Raw genomic sequence first — 20,458 nt, forward strand, 5'->3', positions numbered from 1 at the left:
TCTCAAGTGTCTGTTTTGTCTGGACTTCCTTCGTGCAGCATTCTTGTGCAGAAATTTCAAGGCTTTAGTCTGGGAGCACTGGGTCAAAGAATATCTCTCTTTGAAGGGTATGCAGGAGGTTGTTTGTTTCATTACATAGTATTTTATTTTCTATCAAAGAGTACTTTTTCTGAAGAGCTTGCTACAATGACTGTTCAGAACAAATTAAAGGAGTAGCATTGTGCCATGTTTAGTTTGTCTGGTTTCCAACAGGTTATTCAACTTGCAAATGCTTGTTTGGTTTTCTAAGTCCAAATATGTAAGCATCACTGCTAGTAAGAACAAAAGCAAGCTCTTGATATAGTTTAGTAATCAAGAGGCATAAAGCAGTAACTTCCTTTTCAGAGCTGTTTTGTGAAGTGGTTTTTCTTTTCAGAGGCTAGGTCATATTTTCAGGTTCTCACAAACAGTGCCATTACTCCTAGCTTGTCTAGAATACTTAAATAGTAACCCCTGTTATGAAATATTTTGGTAGATAACAAGAATTCTTTTTGTCTTGAGAGGAGCACCAAGTAAACAAGTCCTTGTAATGCCATTGTTTTTGTGTTCACTAAAATGTCTCTTTCTGCGTTTATGTAGTAGATCCAAGTTTCTGTAGATGAGGCACAAGTCCTGCTTGCAGAATTGAAAGCTGTTTCTAGTTGTGAAGTTCTAGCTGAACTGCTTTTTTAAGAAAGAAAAGAAAAAGTTTTCCGTATCTGGAAGGGAAAACTGTGTCCCTGTAATCTCATGGGAATCCTAGAATATCTTGTGCAGGAGCAAGAGAGGTGCAGGCATGCTACAGTAGAGTCTGGTGCTTCTTCAGTACATATTTCAACTCAGATCATCGATGATGAAATGTAAAGAGGTGGTCTTCCAATTTTAGACAGCGTATTATTTTAGACAACTTATTCAAGTGCCTTTGAACTACTCTTTGGCTGCTTTCTCAAATTATGGATGTTAAACTATGAGTGAGGACGAGGACCATAGAGAAAGGATCTAATATTCAGACTGCAGAGTTTTTTTAATTCATGTCTTGTGAAGCACTATAGGGAAGTTGCTCTGTTTTGACATATTCAATTCTAACCATTCCATAATGTCCATCTGTTTGCTTTTTGTGCAAAAGAACACCTTTGCTTGATGAGTAAACAGCTTTTATTCTATTATTTATTAGTCTGAAGATTGGGTTAAGAAGTGAGAAGAACATGAATTGTAAGAAACTTCTACCAAGTGTGGGCTAACAAAGCCGTGACATGCAGAATTAATAGTGTATCTTTTTCTTGAGATACTATTATTATGCTGCATATGTTAAAAATAAAAAATAAGAATAGGATGAGTAATTCCTATTACCAATTCATGAAGAAGTGGACAGTGTTTCTTTAGAGACTTGGATGTGTATTCATGTTAAAAAAAAAAATAAAAATCCACTTTTTTAGTGTAAGCCAGCATCATTGTTATCCATCACATGTTTGAAAGTTTTCATTGAGTAACATGTTAACTGGACAGAACCTTTTTAAAGATAAAACGTATTCAGCACTCATATTTTATTCTTTATTGTTCTGTTTTTTATTTTTTCTTAGGGGAACACATTTTTGCCACCATGCCAGTTCCATTCAAAAGCATTCCTGGGTCATCTAATTCTGTCTGTCTGATAAGTCAGAGGCTGAATATCATCTGTATTGCCTGTTTCAAAAGAATAAAAAATCTTACTGTTTTATCACTGTTCAGTAAACGTATTTGCACATTGTATTCTCCTTTGATTTTTTTCCCCCACAGTGATAGAATACTTAAAAGAAAGCTGTAGTGAATCAAGATGAATCACTGAATTTGAATACCAAGCTTTTTATCTTAATGACAGGTTTTGGTATTATATTAGAAGTTAGAAGACCATGATTTTGTGTCCTGTAAGTAACCTTAAAGGCTAAGACCTACAGGTCTATGCACAAATTACAACAAACTTCTAGATAGAGCAGATGAAAAAAAAGGGCTTGTAAAATAACAGTAAAACATACTGTTTATGATTCTGCTTTTTACAGAAAGGTTGTAGAATGCTTGCATTTTAACCGTACAGGTAGATTCAAAGAAATAGCTTTTGTCCAGTGGTGTTCAGCCACTTATTTATGGATTATGATTAAACAGTTGAAGTCCCATGAACCCACCAGGAAATAATGAATCCGTTACTGTTCAAAAGATCTTTTTAAAACACAATGAAGGCTTAAAAGCTGTGTGCACTAATTAACAAAATATAGCGCACATTTAAGCTGTTAATAGCCGCAGCATCCCTGATGCATAGACCTTCCTATGGTAGCACTGCATAACAGTTCTCTATTGTGCATCTCTTTAACGAGGGTAACTGTGTCCCTTCTTTTCTTGCTTCACTACCTGCTGTGTATGGAAATTGTGTACACTATTTAGCACCCCCTTTCAACTTTTGAAGTCCATGCATATTACATAGAAGCATTACATCTTGCATTAGGGTAAGGAACAGCTTTTAACAGGTCTGGCTTCCTTCTAACTTCTTAAATGCAACTTCTCAAAGCATGGACAAACAAGGGGTCTTGCTCTGAATTTGCATTTCTTGATTGAGGATTTGCTTTCTGTTTTTCTCCCCTGTGTCTCAAACCACTAGTTACTTTGTGACAAAGATCACAGAAATCACTTAATTATAAAGAAGGTGTAAAGAAAAGAGAACACGCATCACAATGGAAGCAGGCATTGGCTTACACGAACTCAGGGTTTCTGGATATTGTTCCTAGTAGCAAACTGTGCACTGCTGTGACAGTATTGTCAGATTGAAGTTTGAAACAGTACTTTTTGCTACCTCCATGCAAGCCTTTGATGAATATATATATAGATAGATAATTTTTTTAAATAAAATCTGCGTTGTTACTAAAATTTTAACCCTTCAAGTTAAATCTCCTATGTGTGTTCCACAGCTACCATTAAGGAGGGAGTAAATAGGTAGCTAGGAAGTGAAACGAAAGGAAAACCGGAGTGCACAATAATGGAATTCTTTTAAATTTTTTAGGTATGCTGTACCCTAGCTACCAGCCGAGGGAGACTGCTAGCTAATTAAATTGAATCACCATACTGTTTCGTACACTGCAGTGAGGTTGTTTACAGCCTCATTGTAAGAAATTTCACTGGAGTTATCAAGTCTTAAAATTTTGACATGCTTTAGAATTTGAACTCGGCATCTCAGGTTTTAAGGTATTTGCTGTCCAGATTACGAATTGGCTCTGTAAAAGCCCAAGTTCACAGCAGCAATTGCAGTGCTTATTTGAAAGTAGTACCTCAGGTCACAGTCAGCCTTTGAATGCTGTTATGCCTTGGATCTTTCGGGACTTGAACAGATAAGGCAGTTTTTGCACAAAACTGCAAGAATGCACGGCAACCATACATCTCACACAAACGATGCCACTTCCTCTCCATGCATAGGTACAGATGACTTTTAGTGAGTGTGAGAAGTAAGGACTTCACTAAAACAACTTTGGAAGCACAGACAAAATATTGCCAATGTCCCTGGATTGTTGGCCAGGACTCTTAGTGTTTGTGATTGAAACTTCTTTTTATATACTAGAAGGCTTTCTAAATGCAGGTAAACTAAGACTGCCTCTCCTTTAATTTGAAAGTTTATGGTCTAAAAATGCCGCTGTTGTCTTATTCTTAACTAGCTGATTTTTTGCTGTTTTTAATTTAAGGACTGTGAAGCTCTAAAAAATTGTTGACTGTAGAAGCAAGGTATTTTTAAATGCCTTACAAACATTAACAAAAAACAAGCCAGTTGCTTGTGTGTGTGTCAGCAAAAGATTTACGTACATAAGCTTTGAATGAATTCTAGATAGTATGTGCTATGTAAAACTTACCGTATTGTAGGAAAAAGAAGTTTACAGAGTCTGCTATAAATAATTCAGAGACTTTTTTTACCTGTTGTTCTGGATAAGCACTTTGTTTATAATTTTCTTAATCTAAAGAGTGTCATGACCACATTGAAGTCTCAGATCATTACTAGACACAACATCTATTCTTATAAAAGATATTATTCTTCCAGTTTTCCTCTCCTGACCTACCCTACTTCCATCTATTTAATAATGATTTTCTTAATTTTCATCAAACTGTGAAATCATACACTTGGTTTGTTTTTTCTATCATGGCATTTACCCAGGCAATATTCCCAAAGCTAAGAGGTGCAGTTACAGGAAAAAATTACATTAAATAGTTATTTTTTTTGTCTTGCTCTTTGACTCCTTCTTGGCAGAAAAAAAACAACTATACCAAGCATGCAGTACCTGTCTGTGCAGAAAGTAGAACTTAGGTGTTTCAAATGCTTTATTTCTAAGTCTCAAAATGTTGTTTACTTGTTCATAAAATAAACAGACTAAATACTAGGCATTTTTTGCATGTTTGTCATGCATTATGGTTTGCCAAGAAACTACCTCCCTGTTTGAGGTTTGTTGGGCGATCAGGAAGATACAAAATCTTATAGTTTTGTTTTTATTTTAAGCATTGTGGTTTAAACTCAAATAAACACAACTTAGCAGCTTTCACCTTAAATTTTAGCATACATTACTTTCATAAATGTGATTTTTCTGTGACTTGCTGGGGACAAATGTGTATGGGCAATTTGGGAATGCAACTCAGACTAAAATTGTTTCAAGAATAGGAAGATTGGTTGGGAAGGAGGAAGTCTCCTGCTTATAATGAAGTAACATTTGTACAAAGCAGCTGTGATTTTTGGAACTCCAACTGTCCATGCCTGCTTTTTCTTTCATCTTGTTCTCTAATAAATTCCAAGTGACACCAACTTAATGGTGGTGTATCGGATGTGGTACGCCACGATTCTCAACCAGCATGAAATAATATTGGGCACACAAAATATTGAGAAATATGAGTGAGCTTTTGTGCAATGGGATGACAAGGTCTTTCTCAAGGAGGTTGTGTGACAACAGCAAAAGTTTGGCCACCAGGGCTGTTAAAGTAGCAGCTCCTTGGTTGTGAAATGCAAACTGATGAGCAGTTTGCTGAAGCTGACAGTGCTTGCAGTTTTGGGTGCTGACACCTCCTTTCCACTTACAGTGATTCCGTTAGTGTGATCATATCTGCTTCCATTAATGCCAGTTTCATATCCTTTTCTCTGTAGTGTTTTCTGCACAACTCCCTATGGAAAGATGTGTTTTTCAAATAGAAGCTGTCTTGCTGGCATTATTATTGAGTACAGTCTCAAGTTTACAGTGTTTGGATTTTTGTTTTTTAAATATGTTTCTTTCATTCCTTTTCTGAGGTTTTTTATTGATCTTCCGTGCAGTTAGATGGGAGAACACATGTTAAGTACCACATGTTCACAGATCACTATGATAATGCAAAAAGGTTGTAAAGCCTGAAAGAAAGCAGCATTCTGTGTGATACAGACTTTCCTAAGGGCAGAAACATTTTTTTCCCCTTGTTATGTCTGTAGCTGTTAGATAAATGCTGTCTGACCATGTTGAGTTCATTCTGCTCCATTTTTCCATTCACAATTTCCATAGTAGACTTTGTACTCTTACTTACTTCAAAAATACTGTAGTGGAGTGCAGAAATATGTTGCCATCCTGACTTCCAGTTGAAGCAGGTGAGCCCACTAGGTATAAACCTTCTTTCACAGCAGCTATTTGGTGGCCTTTATGCAAGCCAGTCTGTGCTTTCATATCGCAGCTCCTACAGTAAGTATATTGCAACAAGAATCCACAGCCAAGTTTCATGCACTCAGACTATAAAACAGACTGGGGATGGGAAAGCGAGCAAGCTGCTGTGGACTCCCATAAAGTACAGAAAACTTCTCCTTTCCCTCTTTTCTAACAAGTGTAAACTCCTGAGGTTAAGTAGGTGGGGCAACCGGAAGTAATTACTAAGGCCAGTGGCATTTTTGTGGTTTAATAAAGGCAGAAGCTAATTATTCAGTTTTTATTTAAGTGAAATGATGCCAAAAAGGAGGTTCCTGCAGAGCAGCTGCACTCCTTCAGTGTTACCCTAATTTACCACAGACACAACTGTCACAAACAGAACTTTTAAATTTGATATATAGCCACGAAAGTAAGGAGCCTTTTGTCTGGAGTGCATGCAGAAGAACTCCTTTATACAAATCAACCGGCAGATGACGGACAATGATGAAAATTTGATTCTTTGAAGTCATAATGGTCATTGAAATGTGTGAAATTCTGGTATTGAAAAGAGAGCGCCTAGCAAGACTCTAAATCCTGGGTGGTTGCGGGAAGCTTGCTGGGAGGTTTTTCTGTGTTTTGACATCAACTTCCCATTGCTTGTTCCCTGTTTCCTTTATTAAAAAAAAAAAAAAAAAAAAAAAAAAAAAAAAAAAAAGGGGATGCTAAATAGATAGTTGATAGCAGTTATGTACACTTTTTGCCTATGCATGGAGAAATGTTGGAGTTGAAATATGACACCTTTCTGCACACCTGACTCACCCGTTCAAAAACATTTCAGATATTTTCAATCATTTTATCTCTTTACCTTGAATTGCGGAGTTCAGTTTCTTTTGTTTTTTGGTTCTGGTGTTGTGAGTGTGGAACTTACTTGAAGATGTAATTCCTTTCCTTTGAATGTCACATTTATGCTGAATCTTGTTTTCATTGATGCCTGTGTACTCATTTTTCTTCCTCCTATATAGCACTTCCACCGTTTCTTATTACTCCTTCTAGAGCAGATTTACCAGTTCTTCCATCATGTTTTTAAAAAGCATAAGTTTTAATAGAGGCACAAAGTCCTCATGGTTTGTAGGCAGTTGGATGCTGGATGCAATTTGTTCTGCTTTAAAAAACTGTTATAAATGGATATTAAGAAGTTACTATTTAAAAAAAAAAAAAAAAAAAAAAAAGGAGAACAGATCTGTATTACCAAAACCAAAATGGTCATAAAGAGTCTTTTAGATGATAGCCCACATTAAAAATGTGAAATGGGGTTGTTAATTTTTATTAAAAGAAAAGCTATACAGTTCAGATCTTGTCTTTTATGTTGTCACCTTATTATTTAGAATTTTAATGCTGAACACCTCACTAATATTTTAATATGCTAATAGAGCAAAATTCAGTAAGGAACACTTTGAAAAAAAAAAGAAGATAGTAGTGTGAAACTAGCTGTCAAAAACATCTTTGTTTTGGAAAGTTGGTTCACAGGTAGTTTCAATGAGAACTTGAACTCAGAACAAAGCTCTGAAGACACAGTAGAGAGTTCAACCCAGTGCAGCACAGTTCTTTTCAAGTATTATATTGTTTTAATGGAGTCTTGGAGCGGGAGCTTTAGCCCATTGAAATGTCGCTTAAAGGACAGGTTCTTCTGTCACTAGTTGGAGCTGTGTGGATGAAATGATCACAATAGAGTGTTGTAATGCATTTTAAAAGTGTGAGAAATCAGTTTGTCTAGACTAAGAGTGTGCCTACAGGGAATAGGAATTTTAGAGCTTCTGTGCTCTTTAGGTGTCAAGTATGTGATAGATGCCAAGCCTTTTTATTCCATATCTTTGGCAACAGCTCAGCTTTGCTACAGTACCTTATATGTCTACAGCAAGCAAAAACAGTGATTTTATGTCAGGACAACTTGGGCTTCGGAAGCCAGAAACTCATTGTCCTAACAACTGTCTGTTCAATTGCCAGCTTTAATATGGGGAAGATATCAATAAACAATTGCTAGATTCCCAGAAGGCATGGAAACTTCAGCTATAATGAATCAAAGTGTGAAGAGCTAGCAACACTATGTAGATATTTTAGTTTCTGAAAGTAGGCAGGTTTAGTTTTCACCTTGAAAATAATTTTTATGGGATGAATCCTATATTGTTCGTAAAATAACTGATTTGGAGCCAGACAATTGCCCAAAAAACATGACTTGTAGGGATTAATATGTAGAGTTCTTATGGTTGCTAGCATTCAAAGCTTCAAAAAAGCAAAATGGAATACATCCATAACACTGGTTTATACGGTGTTTTATTTTAATCCCAGAGATTTCTGGAACAATTAAAAGACCTCCAAATCTGAAGCGTAAAATTCACAATGTACATAGAAGTTGCTGAGAATTACGGTAGGAAAAAATGTGCAAATTTGGGGGTATTTGGTGATAACAAGAAAACAGGTTTGTACATAGCAAAGTGCAAATTATTTCAAAGGGGAAACAAAATTACTGGAGAATAATGCAAAATGTTCTCAACTGAGACATGTTTGTTAAAATACGTATTTCAAGAGTAATACAGCAAACCAGGTTTTTAAAAACACTTTTACTTCATTTTACTGCATTAAAAAAAAAAAAAAAAAGCAATTTGTGAATTCAAACAAGAAAACTTATAATAAGAAGCTATTTCCTCCTGAAACTGTGGTTCAAGCTTCAGCAGTCAGAAATTTCAGTCCGTCTGTCAGGAGGTGATCTGTGTGTGTTGCAACATATTCCTTAGTGGTAGTCTTTCGTTGCTAGACTGTTATTAAAAATAAACATTATTTGATCCTAATGAAAGCATTTGTAATGGAATTGGTAAGATATTTGGACAGTTGCCTTTTGTTAGTCTGTGTAGAACATTTAGAGTGTGAAAAATTAGTGTGCGCATTTGTTTGTTTTGCCTTCTTTCTAATTGCAAATACAAATGAAATGCTTCAGACATGCTCCCTGCTGTAGTTTCGAGGGATTGATCTCCCAGAGTGTATTTTCCGAAGAACACAAAAATATGAGACTTGCTGCATTTCAAAAGATGGTGTGGAGTCAGCACCAAGGGCTTTTAAGTTTGCTGCAAAGCAAAATCCCATAAATTAAGTAGCTACAGACATGTAAAGCCACAGTGTTTCCTTTAAACTTGTTTGCCTTTTCATGCGAGTCATGGCACTGCTAGTGAGATGAGTTCAATATGCCCAACTTTCTGTTAGGGTTTTTTTGGACTAACTACTTTACTACTTGTTTCTGGAGTGAGGAGGGGAGAGAGGTAGACCAAGGAGCTCCCACTGGCCTTTTAAGTATGTAAGGAACAGGAGTAGCTTAGTCCTTAGAGATGGATTTGATATTTGATTTCACACTCTACTCTATGAGGGTGAACTGACAGTTTAATTTTATGTAATTGCTGTTTAGTTTTTAAAGAGAAAGTTCACTTTAATTATATCAGATGCTGCTGAGAGTAATTTTTTGTAGCAGTTCATGTGAGATTTTTCCCTATCATATTAAAGACAGCTAATTCTTTTAGGTTGCTTTTTGTGGTCCTTTAGTTTTTATCTTCATTATGTTTATTTGTAGATTGCTCAGAAACTAAACCTTCAGAGCTGAGGGCAAACTACTTCTGACCTTATTAAACATGGTTTTTGTTTGGAAGGCTGGAATCTTCTAAATCCTTTTGTTCTTCAGAAGAATACCAAAGCAAAGAATGTTACCAGTGGCAAATGGTGCAAAATCATGGAAAAACTTCCCTGTCGAAAATGACTAATTAGTGTACAGTACCTGTTCAATAAATGTGTACTCAGATTGACACAGGTTTTTGAGCCGTGGGCATTAGAGCCCCTGCTGTTGGTGAGGAATCCAATCTACCAAATTAGGTAGCCTGCAGTAATCTGTGTATCTTGAATTTGAATGGAGTGGGGGGGTGAAGAAAAGGCCTGTGGTTTGAGAGAGAGTTAGTGAAGTCAGCTGAGGAGTTGACATGAAATTTTGTTCTGCACTTAAATATCAACTAGTAGTCTTGAGAAGAAGCAACTCTCAAAAACAGGTGCTCACAGCCTGTGACACGGTTGGCCTTACTGCTTAAAGAAGAGGGGTCAATTTCATGTAATAACTAATGGTTAGTGAAATAAGAGAGCTGAGTTCTAGTACCTGCTCTGCCATGTCAGTTGTTGAATTATTGCAGAACAGATAAGTTGTGCCTCTTCCTTCATGCTAGGCATTGCTTTATAGTTCAGTCTGGATGTTTGTTAATTACCTGCAGCCTTAAGCAAGAGTGAAATCATTTACAGTGTAGCACCCGAATGGCTGATGAGGATCTTGGTGAGAAGACCTGCTCATATTTGTTTCAGGCTCCTGATGTCAATGTAGAATTTTGGGGTTTGTCCATGCTTCCATGCATGCTATAATTTTCCTTTTGAGGGTAAAAAAAAAAAAAAAAAAAGAGTTTATGATACAATTGATGCTGCTGCAAATAGGATCAGTCCTGGCTTCACAGCTGCAGTTGTAGGGGTTGTCCTGCTCCTCCTCTGGCTCTAGCAGTTGTATAGTTGGGAGATGAGCAGGTTCAGGTGGCTGATCCATGCGAAATCTTGTTGAGCTAGGGGAAGCAGGATGACAGCAGCCCTAGTTGTGAATCTGCTTCAGCGTTATAAAACCGGACTCATAACATACATTTCTGCAAAACTCTCATGTTCTGATTGTAAAAAATAATCAAGCATGACATTGTGTAAAAGCAGAAGCAGTATTAGTTTACGCATCTTTCATGTGAACCCTTTTTAACAAATTCCATTGTATTTTTCATAGGATATCTCTACTTTAACTGGTGTTCCAGATGAGCACATCAAAACCAGAAGAGTTCACATTTTTGTTCCAGCACGCAATGCGATGCAGGCAGGAGTTAACAACACGAAGAAGTGGAAGATGGAATTTGATAACAGGGAGCGCTGGGAGAACCCTCTGATGGGTTGGGCATCCACGTGAGTAGATACTGAGCTTTTCTCTACATTTGACTTCAGCCGGTCATATAAACTTTGAAATCGTCTATTTGTAAATCTATGAAACAGCACTTGCATCAAGTAAATGGTCGGGTAGGTTTGTCATGATTAACAATCATCTAAGTACAGATTTTAGTTTACAGAATCTTCTTAAAGAGTTTGAAAAGTGTTACCCAGAAATTTCAACAACTGTATTTGTAGGTAACATTGCTGTATAACAGCTCTGGGGAAGGAAGGTTATTAGATACCTGAAGCAATAAATCTTTCTCAGCTGCCAGTTCCATATATTAAATGTGGTTATACATAAAATAATGATATCTAGCACTTGGAATTTCTTTTTACGAAGTTTTACAGAAATCCTAAAAATCTGAAACGAGGAGCTACAGTCAATTTTTAACAAGCAAACTGTTTAAAACATCCAATTTTTTCAGCTATTATGACTGGTAAATACCTTAAATATGCCAAAATCCAGAAAAGCAGTACCTTCGTGGTAACTGTGCAAAAATTTAGAGATGTAACTTTGATGCAGCTAATTTTTTTTTCTAAATAAGTGTACAACCTACATTTTACAGTGTGGTTAGAATTCTTTTATATTCTTCCAATGATATTGTAATTTTGATTGGAAGCCATTTTGTTAGAAGGTTGTTCAGAAAAATTAATTATTCTCTGTAAGCAAATATCAATAGAAATTAATCTTTAGACTTCAGAAAGGATCCAGTGTGTTCTGGAACTTTCTGGCTACAATCATACAGGCACTTATGATTAAAGAACATAAACTGCTGATGAAACTAAATCCGAATATTTAAATATGAAATATTTAGGGATTTTTTTTCCCCAAAGATATATTAATATTGTAAATTTATCATAGTTTGATTTTCAAAATAACTCTGAAATCAAGTTATGATACTTGCAGCCTGTAATGTTTTGGTTGTATTAGCATTGCAAAGAAATTAGGAAAGCTGAGATAGTACGTCATTAGATGAGGAAAAATATTAACTTGGAATTAAAATAATCAAACGTGCTTTTGGCTGGTATGATTTCACTGCTGCGACTAGCCACTATATTTAGCAAGCCATGATTGAGTTGTTTCACACTGGCCTAGATTAGGTAATAGACTGTTGACCAGCAATACACCTTTCCCACCTTTCTTATGTTCCCCACAAAGTCTGCCCACCACCGTATGGTTTATTTATACCCCTGCACAGATTACAGTTCTGTAACAGGTGCAGTAACACCAGCTTTATAGTTCAGATTTAATTTAACTTTTCCTCTAATTCCCCTTTGCTGGGAATGTGTCCTCTCAAGACAACGAAGTTTCTGAGTGGGATTCTACACATTCTTAGCCAAAATAATGTCTTTTAGATTTTCTAACAACCCAGAGAAATATTCCACATTATTAAGAGTTTACCTGAATGCTAAATTGTCCTGGAGTGCTTTTAGCATAGGTATATAAAATGGAATGGCTGTTCTGAATTAATCCATCCCTGAGTGCATTTTTATTTTGCAGTAAGGGAAAGAATATTTCTTGCATAACAAGCATTACAAAAGTGAGGGCTGTGTTGTGAATTGACATCGCTGGGTCAAGGGTTTTGTAAACTGTTTTTTTTCATTCTTTAAAGAACTCTCGAGAAATATTAGTGGACATCTTGGCAATTTCAAGTTACTGTTCAACCCCCAGAGAAAGCTAACAAAAGTTTCTTCAGATTAAATTTCTGCAGAAGTTCTTCTCCAGAGAACAATTTTGCCATTTAATTTTGAATAATGTCTGGCAATTAGTGATGAACCCTTTTTGCTCTGGACTCAATATACTTATTTACCTGTAGGTCTTTGCTGTGTTTCTGTCATTTTGCAATCTTAATTTTCTTTCCTAATATTTTTTTATCACTGTTATCTCTTCATAAGTTTGTTTTTGTTTTTTGTTTTTTTCAGTACAAGTAACTCAGTTATAGATCTAAATAAAATAGATCTGTGTCATTTTGCTCTAATTGGTAGCCTTCATTACAGGAAAGTTAATTAATTGTTCTTGAGTACATCCTAACATAAGCTAAGAAACACAGAAATCATATGGTTTCTATTGCATAGAATCATATAAAAAGGACAAAATGTGGAATTCCTATTTGCAGTCACTGATAGACAGCCTAGAGCACTGGAAATCCTGCAGCACTGTTACTGCTGTCAGGACATCATGTTGGCATTTCTGAACTCTGCTGTTTGCTCACAGATTATCACAAATTTAAATACATGGGTAGCTCATTCAGAGAAAGAAATCAGAAAGCTGTGTTGAAATTGGATGAAGGATGAACATAAAGGAAAAGAGAATGCATGATTTCTTCATTTCTTTAGTTCCAACTTGCTTCTGTTTGGGAAGGTTTTCACTAAATGTTCAGCACTGAACAGATACAAATTCCTCATTACCCATCAAATTTCTTTTTTTACTACTCAGTAGCACTGACTAGATTTTTCCAACCTCAGAGTCTGATCACAGAAGAGATGAACAGTAAGCATTAACTGTCCAAATACTGCAATATATTGGGATGCTTGATTGTCCTTTGGTCACACTATGAGCTAATTCATAGTCTCTAATTCTCTATACTGCTTTTATAAGATAAATATTTACATATTTTTAGAAAAACTCATGGTATGTCGAAGTGTAATGTTTGCTTTTATCCAATGTGTTTTTTTTTTTCTTGGGGGATATATTGGATTTATACATACATCAGATAAAATTACATTGTTGTCTTTGCTGGAAGCTAGATTCCCTGTCTTCCCCTCCCCCTCTGCCAGTCACAGTCTTTGTCCTTCATTGTATAGAGTTCAATGTATCTTTGGTTGCTTTTTCTCTTCATTTACCCTTATAGCTTCAAAGAGAACAGTCAGAGACAGCTCTGTCAATAGTAGATTGCAATTTGGTCTTGTCTTGCAGTTGTCTCCCAGGCTAACATGCTGGCTCAGGGAAGCATTATGTAATCCTTGTGCTCCTGCAGCCCATTTCTTGTATATATGCAAGTCCTCTTGATTAATTTTTAGAGCCCTGCTTCTTCACCTTTTGTCATTGTTTTTAAATTAAGCTTTTAAAGCAAAATAAAAATACTGGTTTTTACTGAGATTTTAATTCATTTCAAAAAGCATTTTCCTTTTTTACTTTCTTTCAGAAATGTAATTGAGAATAGCTGATCATCAAAAAATATCACTGTGTAATTGGTTAGCTAGCAGCTTGAGTTTCTGAACTTTGTTTTCAGTGATGGCTTAAGATCTCATTGCTGTACCGGAGTGGTTTTTGGAGGTCACATGACTACAAAAAAATCTCAACTTGTTCACATCCTCTCCAACATCTCATTAACTCCTGCTCTGCTCACTTTGATATTCTGCATACGATTACTCGCCCACTAGCTGCTCAGTAGACATCTTCCCTCCTTAAATTGTTCTAAATTGACTTAAGCCTACTATTCTTTCAAAAAGAGAGGGACTGCACAGCTTTCAAAATTGAAATAAGATTGTTGAAAAGCATTTATTTCAACCTCAGTAAGTAGTTAGACAAGTTTGTTGACTAAAAAACTTATGACATTAATTTTTTCATTGAGTTGGGGAGAATTTCAGCAAACTGGAAGACAGAAACAATACTGTACACAATGTAAAAGTTAATCCTAGAACTAATAAAAATGTAGGAATTTTGAATGGCTAAAATTTAGTCTGCTTTTGAAATTGTGTACTACAAAATATGGTGCAGTATAGGTTTTGGCTGGCATTTGAGATGCAGGTATAATTATTTTATATTTTAAGTGTTGTTGAAATCTGTCATCTGATTTCTTACAGAGCTGATCCTTTATCCAACCTGCTTCTTACTTTCTCTACTAAAGAAGATGCCATTGCCTTTGCTGAAAAAAATGGTGCGTATTATACATATGAGATATGATAGATTCAGCTTGTTGTTTAGTTCTCATGGATATATGGAACTGGTATAACTGAGCTAAAACCAGGAATAATATACATGGAGGTTAAGGTTTTTTCGCATTCTACAGCTTTCATCAGTATGTGGTCCAGATTAATTAGAGAGAAACATTTCTTGATCAGACCAAATTGAATAGAGTTGCTAGGTGATTCTGCTGTGCACCTATAAAAATAGAAAAGATTGATTAACTTTTGCAGTTAAAAAGCTGAACTGTATGATTCTTTTTTTTTTTTTTGACTTGTTAAAATCTGGTATATTTAGCATTCCAATTGCTCGGTAAGTAATAGATTCAATATCAGGTGCAGCTGGAAATAGGAATTTCAAAAAATTTAGATGTACTTTTAGAAAGAAAAGAGGACTGTAGGCACCTGGCTTCTATGCTGAGATACAATTGAAATCTGTAAATCTAGAGGAACACAGTTCTCTGTCCTCTCAGTGAGAATTACCTGAGTTTTACATGACAAAATTCTTTAAAACCTCAAGTTTATCTTCCGCAAATCCTAGATACTGCAGGTATTCCGATAAAAGTAGGATTCAGTTGTAACTCAGTTCTCACTTAAGAACTTTGGAACCTCAGGTGAGCTACCTTTTCACCTGTCTCCTGAAGCATCTTCTGTAGCTGGAAAAAGAATACTGTGAATACAGTAGCAGGAGAGATCTCTGTCCAAAGTGTGACTGCTGAGGATGGTCTGAAATTGAAATGAGGGGGAGACACTTGTAACTGGATGAAATTAAAAGTTTAGACTGTAGACCTAAATTCTTTTTTGTTCAATCTGACATCACTATTGAAAAACATACAGTTTTTTAACAAGGATGGAGTGATTTCGTGCCACAGTAGCCTTTAGTCATCTGATAAGAGTGTTCTTCCAGAGAAAGTAGTCTGCTTTTTGTCCCTTTAGCTTGTATGACAGAGTTCTAGGCAAGAATTATCTCCCCCACCACTGTGGTACTTTTATGATAATGAGCTCAGCTGTTTGTTTTGAAAAACTGAAGGTGCCTAACTGAAGAAGCTTGTTCTAGAGTGTGAAGTCTTATCACATATGGCAGCCTCTTTTAGTCCAAAGTTAGATGTAAGTAATTGTGGATTTTTGATAGCTATAGCAGCCCAAGTAATTGTGCAGGCAGTTGCAAATCTCTCGGAGGCACTCAGCACCTCTTTATCTGTAGTATAAAATGATGAAGCAATAAGCTGGGGCTGTAGATTCCATTCCAGCAGCCGAGTGCCTTCAAAGCTAGGTGTTACAATGCTGAATGTTGTGATACCAAAATCTTTCTCTGGCTGTAGTTCTGGCTGTTTGCTCAAGTTTATATTGTTAATCAGAACTGTAGGCAAAAGTCAGTGCTTTCATAGATGGAAAGAATATATTTTCAAAACCTCACCATGTGTTCCAGTGGTTCTTATAGAAAAATCAATATTGTTTCAACCTTGTAATCAGAGGTAACCTTTTTGTGTTATTGGTGGATACACTAAATTGAGGCTCATTGACAGGACGACCTGTGTCTTGAAAAGGTTTTGATGTCTTCACGTATATATTGAGCATTCTCTGTGAATAACAAATGTAAAAATTCAGGCATATGTTAAACCTTCTCAGACACTTCATTTTGAAGCAAAGGAAGAAATATATCATTGTATCAATATCAGTTATAACTACACTTTTACCATTTCTAGCTTCCACTCAAGTATTTCAGCTTTGAGTGAAATGTTGCAGCTGAAGAGACCAAACTTTGGAATACTGAGTGCTGCCCTGGCAACTTTCCAGGCACCTGGAGACTGCAATTGATTTGCATTTTGATTTACATAAACACTGATATCTCCACCTCCTCTTTTCTGACACTTTTTAGCATTTCTCTTGCTTAACTATCACATAATTTACTTGTCTTCTATCACTTCATTCCCTTCTCTTAATTTCTTATGTTCTTATAAAAAGTTTAGTGTTGTATTCCCTTCTGACGTTGAATTCTGTTCTTTGCTTTTCCTTACCTTGGTCGTTCCACCTTTCCTTTTTCTTAGCCTTTCCAAGGTCATGATTCTTTCCCAAACTTTTAGGACTGGATTTCTCTATGCTCCCTTTCCCTTGTTTCTTTCTTTCCCAGCTTTTTTCATTTTTTTGTCCCACAGAGCCTTAGTACCTGTGTGATGTCCTAGAGTTGCAATGCTGTGAACTTGCAGAACTGTATACAGAAATGGTCAGTGTTCCCTATTGAGCTTTTTTGCTGATGACTGTCAAGTTTTCTGAAGGGGTACTGAAAATTGAGGTATGCAAAGTCTCTCAATTGTGAGAACAGGCATGTGTCAAGTGCACAACATTTCTGTATTCTCTGCTGCCAGCTGCAAAGGAGTAACATCGTGGATTCCTATCTGGAGAAAAAAATACTAAAGTTAAAAGGTTTAAGATGCAATTGCTCTATATTGTATGCAATGAATACTAAAAGTTCTTTTTTTTTTTTTTTTTTTTTTTTTAATTTTCATCTCCTCCAACCATTTCCCCCACAACTCCTAGGCTGGAGCTATGATGTGGAAGAAAAGAAGATTCCAAAACCTAAATCCAAGTCTTACGGTGCAAACTTTTCCTGGAACAAAAGAACAAGGGTGTCTACAAAATAAGTTGGCATTGGCTGTCTCTGACTGTGAATAAAGTCAGCTGTGCTGTATTTATAGTCCACGTATAATACATCTCTTAATCTCCTAATAAATTTGACCTTTAAACTACAAATGCATCTTGTGATGTCTATTTAAAATGTTTTTGATGTCTCCAATTGAACCTGTTACAAACTTCCCTATATATAGAGGAGATTTGGGGTGTTCATACTTATAAAAAATTGCTGCATTAGGAATCTATCAAAAGGAATGTTTGCAATCAGCTGCAACTTTAAAGAAAGGTTGTGGTTTCTCTTTCACAGTAATTTTATATTCAATATCTTGTTTAAATTTTCTGTGTATATAAAGTTTCTCAATGGAAGCATGGTTTTTTTCTCATACATAAGACAAATTTATCAATTGAATAGCAGAGTATGAGATGCAGAATTTAACATTTGAACATAATTTAAATAGTTCTGTATAAATGCATACTGTATAAGCTCCTTCTTTCTCAAATTAATATTGTCATTATTCCTGAATAACAGAATTGAATAACATAAAAAGAAACCACCATTTTTGAATTAGATGTGCAGAGAAGACTGAGATTCTAATTATTTCTCTGTGGTGCTCTTCTATCATGAAACAAAAATAGTTAAATATTCACAGATTAAGTCTCAAAGAGTGTCCCGATGCCTCACACAACATCACTATATACATATTAAGTAATTATTCCTCTGTGTTTTTTATTGCTAGTTATGTGTTTATCTGCACTGAAGTTTCCTGTTGCCTAACAAGAGATATAATGATAGCATCTCAGCCATAGTATTGAATATATAGCCCAAACTAGGTCTGTGTTACAAGACAATAAAGCATTGACTGTAATAATGTACAATATCATGTTTTGAATACTTTGTCTTACATACCAGTGGCTTTTGATTTATTTATTTTTCTTTTAAATTGTATTTAAATTGAGATATCAGTGCAAGATCGTAGAAACTTATTACAAATTGGAGGAGGGATATGTTTTTTGATAGGCAATTTAAAATTTTATCTCAACCAATTCTCATAAAAGAAACTGTCGAAACATTTCTCTTCACAGAGCTCATGAATAGCGTAAGTGCAATCCAATGAATTTTAGCAAAAATAAGGCATGAAACTACTGTATGTTGTTCAAATTTGTTTTAGTTTTAACCAGCTGCCCTGTATGCCTGCTAACATGTGTTTAAACCAGTGTTTATAAGCAGTTTCAGTGTAATCAGCCAGCTGGGTGATGTAGCTGTTACTCCACTTCATCTTTTTTGAAAGCTGCATTATGCAGTGGAACCTAAATTCCTCCAGGAGCTCCACACCAAACTGATGTCTTAACAGTCCAGAATCTACTGCATCTCTGTATTTTAGCTAAGGTAAATATGCTGCTCTTATTAAGGATACAGTAGAAAGAAAAGCCATAAGGGTCACTGCCAGTTTTGTTCTGGTTTGTTGTTTGGTTGGTTTTTTTTTCCTTTTGCATTTTGATAGTGAAGATCAGGAAAAATTTACTTAAATGGTCTTTAGACTTAGTATGACAGCTACCAAAATTAAAATCAGAAAAGTGCTTGGATATCCAAAGCAGCCGATGCAGAGCTTGGTTTTTGAAATTATATAGTCCAAGGTAAAGACTGATAAACAGGAAATACTTAACATGATTATTGTTACCCTAATCTATGGAGGTGATGTATGTTGATTTATGCTGTTCATAACTGGAGCTAGTTTCATATAGAGCAGTTTCTTTATTTCTCCAACTAATAGAATTATTCAAGAGAGCATTCATTACATCAAATATTGAATTTCATTTTTTTTCTTGGAAAAGGCTAGGGGAAGGAAATTATTATTTGTTACATATATGGTTCAGGCACTCTACTTTGAAGTTGTTTAGTGAGGTTTGGCCAAGAACTTCTTTTTGTCCTTCATCTTTCTTAGGTCTTGGATGGTTTTCTGCTGTAGGGTGTAGGGCTTTTTGATAATGAGCATGCTGACACTGGTGTTGTTGATTATTCCTAACATAGTCTTCAAATCCTAGAAGTGAAATGAACTTCAAGAGCTTGCAGAAGTCAAAACATTACTGGCGGTAGGAATATATGGTAGAGATCAAAAAACCCTATTAATTATTAAACCTCATTACCTCTTCACTAATTTATCAAGTATTGCAGCACTAGGCTTAATCAGAAATTGTACAAAAGTCGTACTTGGCCGGCTTGTGACTGACAAGAAGTGAATGACAGGTAAAATTTGCCACAAATTTAGAATATCAAAACAAAAGACGCAACAATTAACCTACCATAATTAGGTTTTGAGTATCCTCAACTTCTAACTATTCAACAGTAGAAATCTGTAGGGCTTTTTGGGTCTCTTTGAGATTGGAGATACGTCTTAATATTGGAGGTAGCTGTTCATCATGAAGTTCTTCCTGGTTATAAGGTTTCAAACTTCTGGAAGTTCTTCATGGAAGAAAAAGAATTTTGGAACAAATAAAATACATTATTTACATGTGAGATTTACAGATATTTGAGGTATCTGATGATCTTATGCAGAAACAATGAACTAGATTTCAAAGAATCACAAGACAATTACATGCCAGTACTTTAGAGAAGCCTTACACAGATGTCAGATCTGCAAGTCATGTGGTGCGTATCTTCTATCTTACACCTCTTGACTATATGAAAATTTTGATACATGGGATTTTGGAAGATTGACCCCTCCAGTACTATAATTTCTGTTTAAAAAATGGAACATTTTTGCTGAATTTTATTTTATCTATTTTATTTTACCCTGCACTGGCATATTACTCTTCCTGTCACCTTTTCTCCAAGTTCCTTTCAAGGAAATCTGTTCTGTTAAGTGTGTGCCTGTTTACGTCAATTCTGTGGTGAGCCACAGTTGAAAAAAAAAAAAAAAAAGAAAAGAAACAAATCACACCCAGCCTTGTTTAGCCATCTTGGAAGTGCTTGGAACCACGTGAATCTTCAAGGTCCTTCTCTAACTTAAGCCGAAGTAAAATGCTGCAAGTAAGCTCCCCATCCCGTTGCCAGATACATATACAAATATCTAATATACTGTTTACGATATTATACTCCCTACAAAATGTGAGCACATACCTGCTGTGCTTTGATATATTTTGGATAGTTTTGCTGGGGGGGTGGGGAAAGACATTTCAAAGTTTTTGTAGGATACCAATTTATTTTGAAGATAAGAAGCATTTGTCAC

At 35.7% G+C, this 20,458-nt stretch overlaps 1 protein-coding gene across 1 annotated transcript in view; it reads left to right on the forward strand.

The window, feature by feature from the left end:
- Positions 1-17,344, forward strand: part of NDUFS4 (NADH:ubiquinone oxidoreductase subunit S4) — a 45,464-nt gene extending 28,120 nt beyond the window's left edge. The window contains exons 3-5 of the mRNA XM_048931322.1: positions 10,498-10,670; positions 14,502-14,575; positions 17,139-17,344. Coding sequence (XP_048787279.1) covers positions 10,498-10,670; positions 14,502-14,575; positions 17,139-17,242 — 351 coding nt within the window. The 3' untranslated portion in view covers positions 17,243-17,344. The remainder of the gene's footprint in view (positions 1-10,497; positions 10,671-14,501; positions 14,576-17,138) is intronic.
- Positions 17,345-20,458: the final 3,114 nt, after the last annotated feature.

This window comes from Lagopus muta, chromosome Z (assembly GCF_023343835.1).
Source record: "Lagopus muta isolate bLagMut1 chromosome Z, bLagMut1 primary, whole genome shotgun sequence".
NCBI lineage: Eukaryota > Metazoa > Chordata > Aves > Galliformes > Phasianidae > Lagopus > Lagopus muta.